General features: G+C 46.8%; 1 protein-coding gene across 1 annotated transcript in view; it reads left to right on the forward strand.

The window, feature by feature from the left end:
• The window catches only part of LOC102551086 (uncharacterized), a 31,708-nt gene extending 12,949 nt beyond the window's left edge, over positions 1-18,759 (forward strand). The window contains exons 2-5 of the mRNA XM_087586894.1: positions 14,122-14,281; positions 15,228-15,427; positions 18,380-18,589; positions 18,681-18,759. Coding sequence (XP_087443020.1) covers positions 14,122-14,281; positions 15,228-15,427; positions 18,380-18,589; positions 18,681-18,759 — 649 coding nt within the window. The remainder of the gene's footprint in view (positions 1-14,121; positions 14,282-15,227; positions 15,428-18,379; positions 18,590-18,680) is intronic.
• The last annotated feature ends 1,455 nt before the right edge of the window (positions 18,760-20,214 follow it).

Below are 20,214 nucleotides of genomic sequence, written 5' to 3' on the forward strand. Positions count from 1 at the left end.
TTTGAAGTGAGTTGACCACTCACAGGCCCCGGGTAGCATCCAAGCCCCCTGCCTATTACTTTAAAGGCCTTCCTTCCCCAGTTCTTTGGTTCTTTGTATTAGTGAGGACATAAAGGAGGCAGCCAGCGGGTAGGGGAAAGGAATTTTCCCCCTCTGTTTCTTCCATGGTCTGATGGTGGCTGGGAGTGCTCTTGGCTAGCAAACAGTTCTTGTAGGAGTTAAAAACAGAAAACGTTTCAAGGTTGTGAAGCAAATCTCTTCCCTCGCAACCTTGGGTAGATCAACCCTAGGACATCCAAATTATTTCAATTGAAGGAAGATGTTGGAGCAAGGCTGAACTGCCTTGTTATTTAACAAAGGAAGAAAACAGTCATTGTTTTGCCAAGCTGTGTTTATACGAACAAAAGCTGGTAGCTTCTAGAAGACTTTTCGTGCCTGAACCTCTTCCCGGACTATTCAACAGGGGGAACATACCACTTATTTGCTGATTCTGTGGGGCCGGGGAATGTTTTCAAAAGGACTCCAGAAAAGACTTCCAAATGGACGAGCACACAGACACAATCGAAAGCTACAGAATCCAGGCCAAGTGTGATACTTTGTGATACTCACAAATTTGGGTCACCCTCTCAATTAGTTCAGCTCCTCGTCAGTGTGAGCACAGAAACAAAAGCTACTTGGAGCCCTTGCGGCTTGCCAGAGCGTCTCAAAATACGCTCCTAAAGAGGCAGGGCTGTAAATTCAAAACAGACTACCAAAATAAACTCAGCGGGGTAGCACTCCAGGAGCTTGTGGAGCCCAGCCCCAGCTGCCAGCTCTAGGTGTTTGAAATGTCTCTGCCCTTGATGGCCACAGCCCTCCTTTCTCGGAGTCTGCAGATCCCAGGAGAAATCTATCATTTTGAAATATCACCGAATCTCCTTCCCTCCAGATGCAAGCTCTCACCAGCTCTACCCATTCTCCTTTGAGGCTCTTGTGCTGTAGGCGGAGAGTAGGAACGCAGGGTATCTAGTACGCTCGAAGCCGGCGATGATGGGGAAGGTTTCTGAGGTATGAAGCTGGATCTGGACTTTCATCCTGACTGTCGTCTGAGGAGGAGGACAAGACCCGTTCTGTCAGAACTAAATTCAAATTCTGTCCTGTTCTCCTCAGCTGGTTCTGCCGCCCAGAACAAACGTTCCTGTTTGGTAACATGAACAGAGCTCATGTGCTGTGTCTCTAAGTGGGTGTTCTGGGTTTGTTTTTGTTTTTTGTTTTTCCTTTCCTTTTTCTTCCTCTCTTTTCTTTTGTTTTTAAAGGAGCTAACTCAGTTGTGCAGTACCATTGAGAGGAACTGTTGGCCCTTTAGTCTAGGCTCCGCCCCACAGTTACCTGGCAACAGGCAGGTGTGCCTGACTCACTATAAAAGGGGTTGCTTGCCCACTCCTCACTCTCTTGCTCTCCTGCTTTTGCTCCTGCCCCTCACCCTCTCTCCCCCATCCCCCTCCCCTCTCTCTCCACATACTCATGGCCGGCCTCTACTTCTCTCCCTCCTCTCCATCCTCTCCCACCTCTCCCTCTCCCTCTCTCTGCCTTTCTCTCAGTTCCCCTCCTGTGCCCGAAATAAACTCTACTCTATACCATACAGGATAGCTGGTCCCTCAGGGGGAAGGGATGCCTCAGCATGGGCCCCCAGAAGCACCGGCTTCCCCCACATCATTCCGCACTTCCACCAAACATAACCCTGGTTTCTTTTTCTTTTCTATAAAACACCAGGAACCACCCCGTAAATTATATTTAGCTGTGTGTTCCTCTGCTCCTGGTGACCGTGACCCATACCCATCTTAAAGTCATTACATAACTGTACACTTACAGATAGGGCTCGAAGCCTCTGCCCCACAAGAAAGACCCCCACCCATCCGTGATTCCCCAAGAGAGGCCTGTACTCCCCTTTTCACCTGCCCTGCCACCTCCTCCTTTCCGAGGAGATGGGAAAGTGACCAACTGGCTTCCCTCTGCGGAGGAAGATCTGGACTGTCGCTCAAAGTTCTGTGTTCAAGGCCCTACTAGGCGTGGTGTGCTGAGTCCTGCTGCTTTTGAGTCAGGCAGAGATTTCAGTCCGAGCCGTGGAGGCAAGAAGTCTGCTCTGACGCAGAGAGCAGAGAGCTCTCCTCCAAGTGTCTTTAAGCTCCAGTGTGAGGGAGTTCTCCCCGGCCAACACAGGCCAGTCTGGCAGGAGAAAGGTTTCTCATTCCACTACATTGCCATGATCGTGAAAGCCGGCCATGGCTCGTGTGTGAGAGACAAGCACAAGCTTTGTGGCTTAACGCAGTTCAAATTCGAGCATCCCTACTGATCCATTCTGTTTCTAACTGCAGTTCTCCTGTCGCTAAAGTGGAGATTAGGAGTCTGAGCATGAGAATCCCGGGTTGTGTTTTCCACAGGACAAGGCCATCATTAGTGTGCTGTTACCCAGTAGGGAGGCTGGAGACAGCAGCCATGTAGCGCTCTCTCTCTCTCTCTCTCTCTCTCACACACACACACACACACACACACACACACACACCACACACAAGTAAGGAAGATTTTGAATGTTTTTTGTAGTGAAGAAGTGTAAGTGTTTAGAATGACATTTTAACCTGATTTTAACATTATGCGTTAAATTATGTGCAGGCCTCAAACATCATGAGTGTCCCACAGATAGGTGATGCTTTTATACTTGTATGTAACCGTTAACAGCACATTTAATTTTCCCAAAGCCCATCAAGCTCTGGTTATGTCTCTTAGATGTTGGGATTAGACAGTGAACTTGCCTTTGGACAGGTTTGTGCTGTCCCCAGCCTACACTGGCACACCCGTCTTGCTTTGGTTTTGGTCCTCATTCCTCATGTACTCAATAAAGAAAGCAACTTTGATAAAAAAAAAAAATCAATCCTCATAGTCCAATGGAAAGTGGAATTCTGCCCCACACAGACATCCGTGGACCCAAGCACTCTGCCACTGTCAGCACATCCTTCCCAGTAGGGTCAAGAAGGGACATCCACATGTCATGAGAAGCACACATGTCCCTTCAGTTCATATTCAGTTGGGAAGAACTTGTCTCATGGCCCCAATCCTTTTGTAAGTAGACCCAGGAAACGGCTGGCCAAGAATACGTCTCGGCCACCAGTCCAACTAGAAATTACTCTCCCATGGGCTAACTTCTCCAGACTTCTAGAACACATGTTGGACATTCAGAATACACAGTTAGTAAAAGTGTAGCCCTTACTCACATGCAGCCCGTCTTAAACATGGATAAACTGTAAACTTCGTCATACTGCTCTCCCATGACGTAACTGAACACAGACACCGAACTTAGAGTACGCGGGACAAAAGATCGAAGCTAAGGCAGACAGGGTCCCTGGAGCACATCTGCACACAAGCTTCTGTGCTTGGGTAAGAAAGCACAAGGCCCAGGGAGTCTGAATGATTTCTTTAAATTCTGCTAGCTAGACTGCACCAGGTCAAACTCCCACCTTTTCCGTATTCCAGTCCCAAACACCTCCAGTGTGGAGAGGATGCTGGCGACTACACAACGTTTAAGGATTTATGAGCTCTGCTTTTTATTTTTAAACATGCGGTTAAATGACTGGAATTTACCAATGTGGTGCTATAGGTGTGGAGTAGGTAACACAGGGAGCATTCACCATTGTAAGCTCCAAGTACACGGACTTCTTCACTTCTGTGGGAACTACCTTGTCTCTTCGAAATGGTGCCTTTCTATAACCCTGGGATGCTCTCCGTGTTCAGTGTCATCTCCGTTCATGCTCCCAAACCATCACTTCACCTCTCTCGGGTTTAGTTTGACCCAGGAGAAGTATGATGATATTTAGAAGTTTGATCAACACTTTTTTTTCAACATGCAAGCTTCTCTCCGCCCTGTTCCCAAAGCCACAGGCTAATATGTGAACTGAATTTCAGAGATCTTCCCCAAGGAGTCCAGTTATGTTGGCCCCCAGTTCTGTCAACATTGTCCATAGGCTCTAACGAACAGATTTGGCAACATCTACACAATATAAAGGGTGCTGAGGATGCCTGCAAGTGAGCAGTCATCCCATGAGGCTGGAACTCGGGCTCTTCCCAGAATCCCACGTCCCCACTCTAAAAAGAGTGGGAGAAATGTGTTATCAGAATCATGAGATCCTCAAGGAGAGCAATGTCTAGTCCTTTGATCCCCAGGTTCCAAGCAAAAGCCATGTGGTGGATCCCATTTCTGGAACACATCTGGCAATGAAATCTTGGAGGGGCACCTATGGCTCTGAAGTGAAGGATAGGTTTAGGTTCTGCGTTTCTGAAGTTGGCCTTCCCACTGAGCAGACTGTACTGGACCATGGCTTACAGCAGCAGAATTTCTAGATGAGACCAGATTGGAGGTGTTGGGCCAAACACCGTCCATACTTATGTCACTCCAGAGAAAGAGAGAGAGAGAGAGAGAGAGAGAGAGAGAGAGAGAGAGACACTTCCAAGTGGTTCAGAATAGCAGGAAAGACCAGAAACATTACAACTTCCTGTGTTTCTTGGTATGTACCTGAACAGGAATTTCCCAGAGAGTCTTGAATCTCTAAAACTATTCACTCAGCCGCTCAGCTGAAAACACCACACTGGCTGGGAAGTTAATTTCCTAATATATAAAATTTCCTACCAATCTAGATTTGGATATTTTAGCCTCCACTAAGCTTTTGCCTACAGTTTCCCAGAAAACTACCAAGACGCTGATTTATCTTCTAGCCGTGTTTTAGATTGTGCTGAAGTGGCCAAGTTTCTCCTCCGCTGACAGAAAAACAAAACCCATTCCCTATGGCTGGATTTGAGGCCACTGAAATCTTTATCAAGAGCAAAAATACCTTGCATGGATATCAAAAGCCATCAGGAGGAATTGGCTGTATTTTTCTGCACGACCGTCATCAGCCAATGGCGTCCCAGACAGCTTGGGTGCACCGTTTACTTGGGTGTGTGCTGCTAAAATGGTACAAGTTGGTCCAAGAAGCCCATTCCCTCTGGACTCAGATGTATTGTCTACTCTATGGTCCTGTCCTTTCACACACAGAGTTCTGATAATGTCACTCAACTCTATTCTGTCAGATCCCTAGTAAAGATTAGCTTCTAACTGACCATATGTGGATTACTGTATAGGAGACTAAGAATTTAAAGGCGAGTGAAGCATATGGACTCTTTGATTAAAGGCTTCTTATCTTAACGTCCATAGGTGTGATTGTTGCCACACTGGGAGAAAGATCAAGATCACCGGCAATGGCTTTCTCACCAATCCACTCCATCCAAGCAAGGGGGACAAGTGCGTGGTTTACTTTGTGACTGACAGCTCTTAGGAGACAATATGGCTGCCTGGAAAGGGCCACTGAAGGGCTTCTCGGGGGTGTGGAGGACACGGCATTTGAGTGGCTGTAATGTGAAAAGGAGGTAGACAGAACAGAAGGGCTTTGCAGGGAGTAACCCAGGCAGGTGCAATGGTGGAGATTTGAACGAGTGATAGATACTGCAATTCAAAAATCAAGAGGAGGGAGAGGGAACGGAGTCCCAGAAGGATTCGGAAGCCGGGTGAGCAGCAACTTCCCAGCAGCCACATGCAAGAGTTTCATGGTCAGCTCACTGGCGACTTGAATATCTTTAAAGGGCTTGGGATGTGTTTTTTGATTTCGTATTTTTGAAAGTTACTTTGGGGATGTGTGGCAAGCTGTGAATGAAGGGACTAACAGGAGAGTGGTCAGGTTGGTTAGGCCTCTCTGCTGAAAGCACCCAACAGGGGCACGAGAGAGGTCTGAGTGCCCAAGGAGGCAAACCCTGACGTGACATTTCAAAATGAAATGAACAAATCCAGGCATTTCCACCTACAAGATAACCAACGAGATTGCTCGACATTAAAACCCTGTGAGTAGATGTCATTTATCAAGGACAAGGGAACCTAGAAGGAGGTACCCTTGGGTGCAGATGATGAGTTTAGTCCGGAGATGTGTTGGTTTGGAAATCGGGACTACCAGGAAGGCTTCAGGGAGATATTCAAAGCTAAGGAGACAAATTTGGACCACCAAAAAGAAGCAATTTCGAACCTCCGTGTTTCAAAGATGGTGGAAAAGAGCCCCGGGTCCCTTATTTCTTCCTTTCTCTCCACTGCGAAATGGTCTCTGATGAACTCGCCTGACAATTTAACTCTGTCAGAGCTGTCACTGGGAATCTATTTGGTCCTGGCTGTCAGATTGAATTGCCACTTACGTGTCTCTCCACTTGATTATGGCAACTTGGAGCTCCCTTCTAAGGCCTCCATCTCTGTTTTTCTGATTGCTTCTAGTTAAGGAATTGAATAGACTTCCCCTGGGCCCTGGTCTAGCCGAGCATTGGGAAAGGAGCAGAAAGGACTCTCTGCTCCCAAACTTTCCAGCCATGTGGGCTAATCCTCGATTTACTTCTCCTTATAAGCCTCCCTATCAAAAACCGTGAGCGCGATCAGCCTTGCAGTGTGTGTGAGGCGAAGCACGGTAATATTCAACACGCCCCATTTGTAGACGCTCAACAAATATTGCATCCACTGACCGTATAGTAATTGTGTAAATCGGAATTTATTATGAAGATGGGAAGAGAACTCAGAAGCAACCTCGGCCAACTGTGTCAAATTGAAGGAGATTGAACTGGGGGCCCCAGAAGACACGAACAGCTTTACCTAAGTCCCATAGCCAGTGAGTGATCATGTGTGGCCTCACCTACTCAGGTTAACACTTTGTCCCTTTCTACCCTTCCACGGTGTTTGGAAGAGTTTCTGCAACCCTGCACATCTCATATCTCCATAGAACATCGAGTGGAAGGCTGCCATTGGTCATCAGCCACCACATAACGAGCTGCCCCCAACTTAGAAGTTAAAGTGCTGTGGTGTGTGGTGTGTGTGTGTGTGTGTGTGTGTGTGTGTGTGTGTGTGTGTGTGTGTGTGTGTGTGTGATTTCATAGGTTACCTACATCCTCTGTTCTCTTTGTGCAGTTTACTTGGGTCTGTGACTCAGAGACCCATGGGCTGAATCCTGGAGCTTGGTAACTATGCCAAGCTCCCACCCAGAAGCTCACTTACACAACGGCAGAATTCATCTACTCACGGTCTTAGCACCAAGTGGCCATTTTTCCTACTAGCTGTCAGTGGGAAACCACACTCGGATACTGGAGACCCCTCATGGTCAGTGCAACTCATGCCCCTACATCCACGGCAGGACACGTGAGTTTGCCAAAAGCCTCAAAGAGTGTCCCCACCTGTAAGCTAATGAGTGTGCATATACAGTGTCTGGTCAGGATGGTAGAAGTGTGTCTCACCAGCTATGATGCATCCTGTAAGGTAAAAGCAACTCCAGTTGCCACCCATTCTTGACGGGAGACATCGCACAGGGTCCAACACCAGCAGGAAGATCATAGATTGCCTTAGAAGACTGACCTCTGCAGATGGCACTGTGGACCTCACTGTGAACATATCACAGACCGTCTTTCAGCTGATCCTCAGCCACAACCCAGCACTCTCCACTGCATTTAGGAAAACTGAGCCTGCAAGGGCTCTGTGCATTGGCCTAGGTACACATGGGAAACCTCATCTAGCAAAGAGTGACAGGCTGGCACTGTGAAGGACACACACACACGTGCATAGATCTGTATGCGTATGTGAGTATATGTGTCTATAGCTCTATCAGTGTGCAGTGCGAGCATACATGACAGAAAATGCGTGTATGTGTATGTGTGTATGTTGGGAGTTCATCAAGTGACATTGCCTGACATTCTGGTAATTTCCAGAGTGGAATTATTTTTTTCTGAATTGTTGGTACACTCTGTGACATGAGTCATGCTGCCTCTTTATTAAAAATCCATCTCCTCCAGCTGAGGCAAAGCAAATATTTACCCACATCTAACTCTGGCCTTGGCCTTGGCAAACGTCTGTGTGTTCTCCATGGAGCTCTCCAACACACGGGGGAGATCTACATGGGGAAAATAGTCTCTCTTTCCTCAGTCCCCCCAGAGACTGGAAGGCTCTCTCTCTCTCCCTGCCTGGAGAGGGCCCTGCCCACTGTTATCTTAAAAGCCCCCTGTTGATCATGCTACTTTCAGAGATGAACAGAGGGCCTTTATACATAAACCTGCCTGTCCCACTCTACAGCTAAGACACAGCCCTTCTCCCCTATGGTGCCTCAGCCATAGTTCTGTGCCTGAACAAGGTCAGTTCCCACCTTTTTTGCAGCATACCCCTTCCACCCTCCACCACCTGAGGCTCCCCCTATTTATAATATCCACCACAGAAAGCACAGTTGCTTCAGAAGTCCCCCGGACTCTCACTGCGTCCCTGGCCCTACCTGGGTAAGCCGTTCATCTGTCTCAGTTCTGAACCAGAGTTCCCACTTTAGGTAATTTATTGTGCCCTGTGTTACATGCCTATGCCGTTTTTAAAAAAAAGAGGGTGTGTCTTGTTTCTCTGGTGAAATTATAAATCTCTTAAAGATAACATTAACATTTATTGCCCCTCCCAGCCACTCCCCACTTTTTTTCCTTTTTCTCCATTTTCTTTTGCTGAGACCTAACATCTGAGAGTCTTGGGGTTGAAGAACTTGTATTTCATTCTTGGAACCTTTGCTTTCTACTTGAGGGAAGATGGTTATGTCCATTTTTCTTGGGCTAAAATGAAGATGATAGCATAATACTGCTATTTAGAGAACCCTTGAAGAAAATATGCAAAAAAAACCATGTGAACTACACGTGTAAAAGAGTTGTTGTGCTTTTGAATGTGCCTGGCACAAAAGAAATATTCAGGTGATGAGAAATACAGAATCTTTCATTGCGCATTGATGACCGTACCTGTTCAATCCAGCAAGAATTGATCCTTCGCACAAGCCCACTGCTGCGTTTGCCGTGCAGCAGAAAATCCAGGAATCAAATGATGGTGTCACAGCCACCAAGGCCTCTTAGAGTCAGCGGACTGGGTGATCTGAACTGTAAGAAGACCAAAATGAGCAGGCATTGTTCTTAAATGCTGACAAGGATCTACTGATAATGAGTCTGTCATGGTGAGAGCGGTACACAGCGAGGCTTCCTGTGTCTCCCACTGCGCTGTCCTGCTCCGTGCGACCCTGTGAGCAGACAGCAGAGGTAGGTCTGCTTCTGACGGACCAAGGACCAAACGGTGCGGGTTGGTAATTTGTTATGTGATGAAGACATTTGTCTTCCACTCTAATCTGCTAAAGGCGGGAGACACCAATCGCCTTCTCCCCGTCCTTCTCTACATGTGTGTTGGAGCCTGGGAAATGTCTGTGGCTCAAATGCCTTCTAAAATTCCCAGAAGCACATGTGGTGGATCAAGCCTATAAGGCCGGCACTTGGAGAGTGAAGAGAGGCAGACGGTAGTGTGCCTGAAGGCCAACCTGGTCACAGCGTGAGAAGCTGATTTATAGTGGGAATCTAAGCCTGGACAGGAAGTATGGGACTGAGCCAGTCTTTTCCAGCTTGCCCATTGCACTACAGTGTGAGGCCCTGTTATTTATAGGTGGGATCTAAGCCCAGGATGCTGAGCGCAGAACAAGGTCCCAGGCTTTCCTAGCTAGTCCCTAATGCTACAGAACCTGATCCAGCGGAAGGAGGAGGTCAGCTGCTCTGACAATGATCTTCTGCACCAAAAGTTACAAATGGAATTTCAGAAAATTATCTGAAAGCTGAAGCAAGGGTTTGGAGTGCTTCTTCTACTCTCTTTTGTGGGTGCCTCAGTAAAACACTCTACATCAATTTGGGGTAAAATTGTCAGTGGCAGAATTCGATGGTCTCTCTTTCTGCAGAATGCAGTGTGCCTTACGTTTTGACAGGAAACTCTGTGTTACCAAAGCCTCAGAGGTAAAAGTTTCTTTTGTCAAAGGTGCTCATTAGGCAAGCGGCCCCGTGGTAGATATTTCAGAGAAAAGAGATTCAGAGGGTGAGTGCCCACCAAGGCTGAAGTCCCTCAGTGCCCCATGGCAAATATTCTCTCTGCCCTGTCTCTTCCATTCATTCCTGTGCTGTCCCCTTGCCTTCTGGATTGATCGTTGGTGCCATTGATATCCGTGAGTTTTCCGTTAAACCATGTGAGCTTAAACCCTAGGAAGCGTCTGTAAGCAGCTCAGAAGTGGAGAGAGACTTCAAAGCCCTTAGAATCTAAATGGCAGAGGAGAATGACAAGCCAATTCTGCATGAGCGAAGAAGATTCCATCCCCACGCCCTTGAGAATCCGGACATTTTCCAGTTTAGCTGTTTTCCCTGCTCATCCTCAGGCTGGGTCCTTTGGAAAGCATTTGACCCGTGCTCACGCCTCCCATGCAGTTACTCCTGGTGGCTTTCTCCACCCCACATCTGTTCTTTTTTAAACAAAGACGTCGTCTGTGAAACGGAGCGTGATGTTCCAGAGCTTTGACCCAGCACTTCGAAAGCAGAGGTAGGAGGCTAAAGTTGGAGGCCAGTAGCAGCTACATCACAAGAGCTTATCAGAAAGGAAGGAAGAAAAAAAAGAAAGGAAGACGAAAGAAAGGAAGGAAGAAAGAAAGAATAAAGGGGGAAGAAGAGAGGGAGGGAGAGAGGGAGAGAGAAAGAAAGAAAGAAAGAAAGAAAGAAAGAAAGGAAGGAAGAAAGAAAGAAAGAAAGAAAGAAAGAAAGAAAGAAAGAGAAAGAGAGAAAGAAAGGGGAGGGAGAGAGGGAAGGAGGAAGGAAGAAGGAAGGAAAGAAGGAAAGAAGAAAAGGAAGAAGGAAAGAGGAAGGAGGGAAGAAGGAAGGAAAGAGGAGGGAGCAAGGGGAGAGGGAAGAGGAGAAGAAAGGTTGTGAGCATTTAATGGAAGAAAGCAAGGAGCCAGGTGCACCCGTTGGTCTTTTCCGGAGACCCTGACTCTGCACTAAGCCGGTTCACAGTAGTTTACCAAGGAACCACATCCAGGGTGCGAACTTGCTATCCCCAGTTAGCAATGAGGAAGCAAGCCTCGACAGCATTTAAGAACACAAATGCAAAACTTAATCAGCCAGGACGCGAATGCTATGCCCTGGTCCTGGAGTGTCCACTCTCTGGTACCATTCCGTGATACTTCACATCCCAGAAGGTCTCTAAAAATGCCGGCTTTAGTCTGTCTCCCCAGCTCTCCGTGGACCGGACATTTTCACTCTCTTCCCGCCTAATGCTCTTTATCTTAAACTGCCATGAGCACCTAGGAGAAAACCACTACAGGAAGTCTGCAATTCTGGAAGTCAGAAGGTCAGAGGGCAAGGTATCCGCAGCGTTGGTGTGCATCCATTTCCTGATTCGTATCTGGGATGGTTTGAATAGGTTGCGTCCTCACAGACTCCTGTTTGAATGCTTGGCCCACAGAGAGTGGCACTATTAGGAGGTGTGGCCTTCTTGGAGTGGGTGTGGCCTTCTTGGAGTGGGTGTGGCTGAGGTGGAAGAAGTGTGTCGCTGTGGAGGCAGGCTTTGAAGCTACGCCCAATCGCACAGCCTCCTCTGCTGCCTGCTGATCAAAATGTGGAACCTTCAGCTAATTCTCCAGCACCAAGTCGGCCTGGATGCTGCCATGCTTCCCACCACAATGACAATGCACTGAATCTCTGAAACTGTAAGCCAGCCCCAATTAAATGTTTCCTTTATAAGAGTTGCCATGGTCGCAATGTCTCTGCACAGCAATGAAACCCTAAGACACTGTCTCTGATTTTTCCTGTGCTGCAAGATCAAGGAAAGCACCCCGAGTCTTTTACAAAGTTATTCACTTCAGTCCTCATGACCTAGTCGCCTCTCCCAAAGCCTTCCCCCCAACCCCCCCTCCTATTGGGGGCCACATTTCCACATGTGAACCTTGGGAAGAGACAGACGTTCAGTGACTAGCACCCACCCAGTCACCAAACCACAGATTCAATTGTTTTCAATAATCTAGTTTATTTTCCTAGTTAGTTTATTAATAAGGTGAGTTTATTGTTTGGATGTGTGAGGTACTCTTGCCAGTCCCCTGGAACATGGGGAACCCAGAATAATGACACCTTGGTTTAAGGCAATGGAGAAGAGCCTATGGGGGCAGAACAGGGGCTGGAAGGAAGTCCTACAAGGCAGGCTTTTCTCTCAGTCTGTTGCCACACTGGGGCAATCTCCTCTCTTCAGGGAACCACGTAGTGGGTCCTGGTGCCATTTGCCACGGTGTAGAGAAACAGCAACTGAAGAGTTTTCCCCAAAATTAAAACTAAATCTTACCTAATTTTTTGTTTGTGGGAAATATGGGGGTTAGAGACGCAAGTTCAATGTCTCTGTGAGCAAACAAGTAAACAAACCCAGAAGGCGACGTACCTCTTCCACAGAACTCATTAGATTCTTCTACTGGGGTTAGAGGGACAACTCAAGATTCAAAGAGAGGGTGTGGATATGCATCTCAGTCAAGCACGGACTTAGCATGTGTAAGGCCCTGGGATCAATCCTTAGAACACCAGCACACATACACGCGCACGCGCACGCGCACGCGCGCGCACACACACACACACACACACACACACACACACACCGAATAAGAAAGAATTAAATAAAAGAGGACATTGATTAGAAGGTTCTTTTAATACATGAGGATAGGACATCCGGATTATGACTGTAGAAATCAGAACACACCAGGACTCTGTGATATGGGGATGTTACTGTTGGCTTGTTGTTTGTGCCCAGAGGGTGTGATGAGAACACAGGAAAATGCTAGTTTTACAGATATTGCTAATGCCTTCGGGGGAAATTTTGTCATGATTTCTGAAGCCTGCTTTAAATACTACATAGAAAATAATAAAGTACATGTGTCAAAGTGTCACCAATTTAAAATTCCGGGCGATGGGTGTGTGGCGCTCATTACACTACCCTATCGTGACAATGACAAGCCTAATGAAATGGAAAATTACAAGTTTAGTTCGGCAGTGTAAACGCAATGTAGTGATTTATAAGCCCTATTTAGGGATAATTGCCACGTGTACAATGGCTATTAGGCCCATTGTGAATATGTCAGACTCACTTTGGTCAGTCCTTCTGATTACCAAAGCACTACTTAGGTTCAAGAGCATTTGGAGGCTGGTGTAAGTGAACAGAGTCTACCTGAGTGGAATCTCTCAAACCCTCCTAAGGGGACAGTCCGGGACTTTGAGGAGAACCATGGGCAGAGTCTCCCTGGACCTTAGTAGCCACTTATCCAGCCCATTTGGTGGCTGACATGTATCGCCTGTGAACTCGAGAGACAGCAGGCTGAGGCAGTGCCATGTCCTCTCAGCCCTTCTGCATGCCCTCTGCTCTCCTCGGCCCCTCCTACCCTTGGGGTGTTTTGTGGAGGAGAATTTGGTTTCACTGTTTTCTTTTGTTTGTGAGATAGCATCTCGCTATGTAGACCTGGCCAGCCTGGAGCCCATCAAGTGGACCAGGCTTGGAACTCATGTTAGCCCCCTTGCCTCTGCCTCGACAGGGCTGGGATTATAAGCAAGCTGGGGCCCTGGTTTTGCCTGCTGATGTTCCTCTGTGTCTCTTAAACTGAGGCTCACTCTCTTTCCTCTCCCACAGTCACATGTAATCTTCTGCCAGCACCTTTCAACCTTTCTCCAGCTCTTCTGGATGGACTCTCGTAGGACTTCCTCAATCCCTTGGTCTGCTTTCATTGCACTGAAGGGTTTTATCATGATTTATTACTTCAGTTCTCTGTTTGACAACCCTCCCCCCAAAACCATCTGTCTCTTTGTAGCAGACTGGGGACATACATACAGATGAATCATGCACACATGTGCACACAGAACACACGTGCACACAGCACACACATGCACACTCCATGCCCCTTTGATGAAGATCACATGTGAGTCTGTTTGTGTCATGAATGACACTTAAGAGCGAGTAGTGCCAGGTGCGCCATTTGTATCTTGCTGGCCTCTTGTCTTTGTGTGTCTCCAGATTCCCTCCCCAGAGGCAAAAGCAGCAGCTCAGGTTCACCTTCTCCTGTTGCTGATTTCTTCGTTTACTTCCCTTATGCACTCACCATCCTGGTTTGTTTGGGGTAATTTAGATTTCAAGCCATTCTTCTCTTGTTAGAGTCCGTAATGCTTCTTCTAAATTGAAATTTTTTTTTCCTTCAGGGAGCCAAGAACTCTGATGCTTCTAAATTTACATCTGGGTAGCAGATTTGCTCTGAAGTTGGACTACTGGAAACAAATTCAATGTTTCAGAAATGTTACAAAGAGTTACATTCTTCTGGTCTCATCCATCCAGCTTCTCATGGGGACAGATGGTCTGCCCGTAAGTATAATCAGGAAGGTTCAGAAACATGACAGGATGTTTGTCTCTCCTAAGATGTTTCTTGTTGGTTTAGTTTCTGAGAAATCTATTCTCTCTCTCTCTCTCTCTCTCTCTCTCTCTCTCTCTCTCTCTCTCTCTCTCTCTCCCTCCCTCCCTCCCTCCCTCCCTCCCTTCCCCCCTCTCTCCCTCCCTTCCCCCTCTCTCTCTCCCTTCCCCCCTCTCTCCCTCCCTTCCTCCCTCCCTCTCTTATTCTGACAAAAAAATACTATCTCAAAAGTCTACTACATTGTCTTTCATTACAAACACACATATATTATTTTCTGTATAAATAATGAGAGGCTAAACTTTACCATCTTCAGAAAACAAAAACTTGGTGTTTTTTTTTCCCTCTTGGCAAAAACAACAGCAACAACACATTTTGTTCTCAGCAAATGGAAATAGGAAAAACTATAGGCTCTCTGCAAAGAGACAGTTGCAAGAACCAAAGGAAATTCACTGGATCCAGAGCTGGTCTCAAAATTGTCCTTTGTACCTCTGTCCTACCTCTGACATTTCAGTGGGAGCCCCAGCTGCAATCCCTTGAGCAGGCTTGGAGCATGGCATTTAATAAGATGCTTAAGCACTTGATGTATGTTTAGTAATTTAACAACAAGGCAGGAGCATCTGAAATGCAAATCTGTCCAAAACTATCCTCCTGCCAGTAGAGAAATGGCCTCCCAAACCAACTGTGTTGGTTCCTTTTCAGGAAGCCACACGTACCGAGAGAAGGGAATGTTGGAATTCTTGCTATCACTTGCTATTCCAAGCATCCTTCATTTAAAAGTAGCATCCGTATTTTTACCTCTTGTCTTGAAATACGCCATGGCTGTGGTTTGTTTGGGAGAATCTGTGACCAGAACCAGCACTGCTTGCACAGACCCTGCCATAACCATCTCTTACTCTATAGGATCCTCTTACGTGGTTCGACGTGCTCCGAGTTGCAAAGGGAGGTGGTAGCCAGGAAAAGCCTCCCGAGATGACACCAGGACCCACTAGTGTTCTTGGTGATGTGTGTCACGCCTGTGGAAAGCTGAAGTCCCCTGTTACTACAGCCCGCAGAGCTGTTTGTCCTGGAGACAGACAGAAGGATGCGCTGGCTGAGACTAGGTGGGTCAGAGTTTGTTCACCTTTTCTCTGTGGGTTGTACATCCTCAGAGTGTCACTTCTGAAAACAGGGCACTGCTAATGTTTTCTAAAGCAGGAGTTTGCTCTTGTTAAACAGAAGGGGAAGGGCTAGCAATTCCATCTACAACATTGACTAGAAACACACACACACACACACACACACACACACACACATGCACAGGCATAGGCACATGTGCTCACACATGCATGCACACACATACTTGCACACACTCACACTCACATGCATATGTGCACACACATGTGCACACACATACACACACATGCACATGCATGCACGCACGCATACACACAAAATAGGAAGAATAACAAAACAAAGCCCCAAGGGATACCAGCTTTCTTGTTTAATGAAGATGTGTGCATATTATAGCCACATGTAATTATTGATAATGGTATATATAAAAACAGTAGAAAGTGGTTGCCTTAATAGGAAAGGGTAGCAAACACAGGGTAATGATGTTACTTAGTTTTCACTGACAAATCCATATTGCTTCATTCCTACAAATAGTGGAACGTGGCCTCTCTAGGTGACATGATGTACTAACCCTGCCTGACGCTTACGGGGTGTGGAGTTTGTGGAAAGGTTTCCACCTGTTAAATGTCTGAAAGCATATTGGAAGCTACAGTTCTGGGGCCTGAGTTCTTGGAAACCTAGATTTGACAAAGCTAGACTGACCACACACACACCAGGACTCCCATGTAGAAGACCCACCTCCACCCCCTTGCAATATTTAATCAGCAGGGCCAGCTTAGCATCACTCACATAGGGCCAGCTTAACACAGCTCACACATGTAGCATCTGTGTTCCCTCTGCTTTCCTTCCTGGTCATTTCTCCAAGCCTGACCACTGCTGCTTCCTGCCCTCCTGTCAAGTCAACAATGGAACAGACCTCAGAGAATTGTTACCTGCTGACCCAAGGGGGAATCAAAGGTGTGTGTCTCGGTCCAAGGAATAGAACTGGCATGAAGCGTTGACTATCATAGTTTTGCTTCTTTATTGTAGAAATCTTTCTGGTTTTCTCCGAGAAGAGGGTTCTGTTCCGAGAAAGTGAGGAAGCAGCAAATTTTTGTAATTGGTCTTTCTGGTTTTCAAAGAAGTGACAGTTACACTCACTCAGGACCACAGGTTCCTCCCTTTTACCTATTCACCAGGCCTAACCTCATGCTGTCAGTGAACCTTGCAAGGCAGTGTTGGTACGTAATGGTCTAACAGCCGGTGTTGTAGCTCCACTGGAAGTCACATGACAGGCTATGTCAAGGGCCTTTCCTGCCATAGGCACCTCCAGAACTCCTTCCTGCCCCCTCCTCACTGTGTGCCAATGACTTGTAGCAAGGAAGGGAGCCATGGAAAGACCCACATGCTCTTCAGTAAGCAGAGAACAGGGGACAGGCATGGGAAGGATTCCGGCTTTGTGTTTACTAATAACCGGTTCTGAAGAAACCAAAAATAATTATACTCAAATAAACAACATTGGCTTTCTTTGTTACTACTAAGATTTGCCCATGCCCCGACACATTTTTTTAAAAAATAATTTCACAACATCTTTTTGCTAGGATTATTCTAACTATAATTCATACCAAGTCACTCGTTCCATGCTTTCGCCTTGGCCATCCTCTATCCAATGGGAAGAGTTTTAACCTGACATACTTGTGAGGCAGTCAGTGATGGCTCAGTGGGGAAGAGGGCACAAGCGGTTATTAGCAGGGAGCCATGAATGGTTGGGGAAAAGAAAGTGTCAATCAAGTGAGGGCCAGGCAACCTGGGTTCACACCCAGTGCTGGGAACCAGCACTGACAGGACTGCATCCTCTCATGAAGGGACACTTGAGAGGGGTGCTAAGACTAGGGGCCTATTGCTGTTCTCTGCTCTCACAGGTATTCATTGAGCGCCCACATAATATTTAACGCGGAAAGAGGTAAATATTTGGAACTAGAATATCACCCTCTGAAAGTTACTGATTGAGAGGTTGGTTCCTAGCCCATAGTTGTACCAGGAGGAGGCAGAGCCTTGTGTAAGAAAGCTGTGTGCCAGGAAATGCACCCTTAAAGAGACTACCCCAACCCCAGCATCCTTTACTCTCCTTTGCCTTCTGGTGAGGCCTCATTCTCTACCCGCCATCATGGCCTGTGCTGCCACAGGTCTGAAGCACAGATATCATGAACCAAAATAAACCTTTCTTTCTTTTAAGTTCATTACCTTCAGTATTGTGTAATGGTAACAAAGAACTACCCAGGTCCCACTTTGAAAACACGAAAAGGCTTCTGATGATGATGCCTGCCCATTGTGAGCAGAACGCCACCCAATCTCTGGTATTCCGTCTCGGCACTGAGTGTGAAATGCTTGTTCGCTTGGCATGCATTAGCTTGACAGCTCATAAATATGATTTATAAATGAAAATCAGGTACAGAAAGGCACTTGGCCAACCTCTCACCTGACCGGTCATCTGACTGGTGGGCTTTCACAGTGGTTACCAGGGAGTGAAAGAGTTGTGGAGAAAGTTCTAGAAAGAAGTGTTTTTATACTTTGTAGGAGGTCATCCTCCTGTTCAGACTCTGAACAAAGCTCTGTTCTAGCATCTTCCGCTCAGGGAAGGCTAGTCTTCCCTTCTAATCAGCAACAGTAGCTGCCCAGAATGTCCAGGATGTGACTTTTCATGGGGCACAATGGCCAATGATCAAGGGGTGGTTGAAATTGGTGGTTGACGTGGGTAAGACCAAAATGTCGCACTGGCCAGATGTGGTGACGAATTCCTATAATCCCAGAACTCGGAGGCTGGAGGACCACCACCAGCTTGAGACCAGTGTAGACTAGCAGCCAGTACACAGCATCTCCTCCACCAAGGACAAGAAACACTCAGAGAAGTGACGAGAATCAGACCACTTTAGAAAGTGAATGCGTTGCGCTTCTCCGAACAGGAGCAAAGGCAAGAGCAGCATCTGGGAACTAGCCTCTACAGTCCATGCTTCTATTGGTAGCTGGGGACGCCAGGAAGATGCGGGAAGCATGCGCAGAGCTCAAGGTGTGGCGCACACGCCCTCTTCGCTGCTTTACTCTACCCCAGCCTCCGACACACAGAAGAAGAATGTTTTCCATATGTGGATCGGTGAGATTTCTAAATTCGAAATGTATGGAGACAATTTGAGCTGGCTTATAGAATGCGCGTTCTCTTGGCAGTGGTCCCTAACTCTATTTTCATAACCGTTTCTCCCCACCCAGCACTGTAACTGTGGGTGAGCGTAAAGTACCAGCCAAGCGGCAGCTAGTGAGTGGTTTCCACTTCTACAATCTGGAGTGATTTCCGCCTCCATTGGCTAAATAAAGAAAGGTTCACATTTACCTGATTCTTCAGTTTACAAATGAAATAGCCCATGTCCCGGTCACTTCTCGGGTTCTTTAGAAGCTGGAAGATGCTTGGTACTTTTCCCGGAGTCTATGAGAACTAGCTTTCGTTGTCCTTGAGGTTCAGGATGGACACGTATAGCCTTACAACCAACATCTGTTTAGGATGCAAGCAAGGATGGGATTGAGCCAGCACAGTGGGGTGGAAATGACACTGATCTCGGTTTACCCAATGTCCCTGTATTGTGCTTGTGATGAAGATAGAAACAATTCATGATTTGGAGGCAAGAAAGATGCTTAGTGATAAATAAAGGGTGTAAGTGGGTGACTTGGGGCATTAAGAAGCGGTAATATAAGACAAACACCTCCTGGAGGCAGAAGGGACAGGGAGGGCTAAACACCCGAGCCTCTAGACCATGGAGAGAGAAGACAAGAAATTACAAAGTCTGCCCTAGGTCTCAGTCTGTTTGAGTTGAACTGCCACTGTCCAGACTTGACCTTGGGAAGCAGAGGAGTCCACAGGGTTAAGAACTTGGTGAGAAAGGAGTCATTGGCTACCCAAGAGTCAGGGAATAACAAACCAAGTTCAACTCTGACAGGTAAGTGTTTGGTTGAGATTCTGGGGAATAAATTTCAAAATAGATTGGAGCCCAGATAATGGACTTGAGGATGCCCAGGCTTACGGAGAGAGAGAGAGAGAGAGAGAGAGAGAGAGAGAGAGAGAGAGAGAGAGAGAGAGAGAGAGAGAGAGAGTGTGTCCTGTGTGCTTCATAGAGGAAATTCTGCCTCTGTAACCTGGAGAGAAACAGCTCTGTATTAGTGGCCAAGGATTCTAAATTAAAAAGACTTGAAGAGCTAAGAAACAGTCCATGGTCCATTGCTAATTCTCCATATAGCTTGAACACAGAGAGGGTAACACTTAGGTCTGTAGTCGCGATGGGCCCGGTCTGGCGGGCATAACAAGTGCACCCCTCTGGTGGGTGGTGCTGGAGGCAGTACGTTCATGGCGGGCAGAAGCCTGAGGGAAATCTTAGCACCTTCTGCTCAATTTTGCTGCAATCCTAAAAGTGTTCTGAACAACTTCTTTGACAAAGACTAACAACCCACGGTCCTAGAGACTACGAAACACTCTCACATAACAGTTGGGTTGATATTGACCACTTTGGTAAAAATTTCAAAAAAAATATGCTAAAATATGCCTAGCAGTTTCAGAATTAGTGAGTATTGTTCATAGGATGTGATGTAATGGGAAATGGTATTTGGTAGCAGTAATTAGTATTATTGAATGAGGAAAAATGGGTTTATGAATTCCTTTCTTGGTACAAATACAAGTGTAGACAAATGTGCATTAGCAGACATATACTTGTAGACTTGTAGACAGACAGACAGAGATAGACAGAGACATGCACAG

The sequence above is a fragment of the Rattus norvegicus genome, chromosome 15, assembly GCF_021556685.1.
Source record: "Rattus norvegicus strain SHRSP/BbbUtx chromosome 15, alternate assembly SHRSP_T2T, whole genome shotgun sequence".
NCBI lineage: Eukaryota > Metazoa > Chordata > Mammalia > Rodentia > Muridae > Rattus > Rattus norvegicus.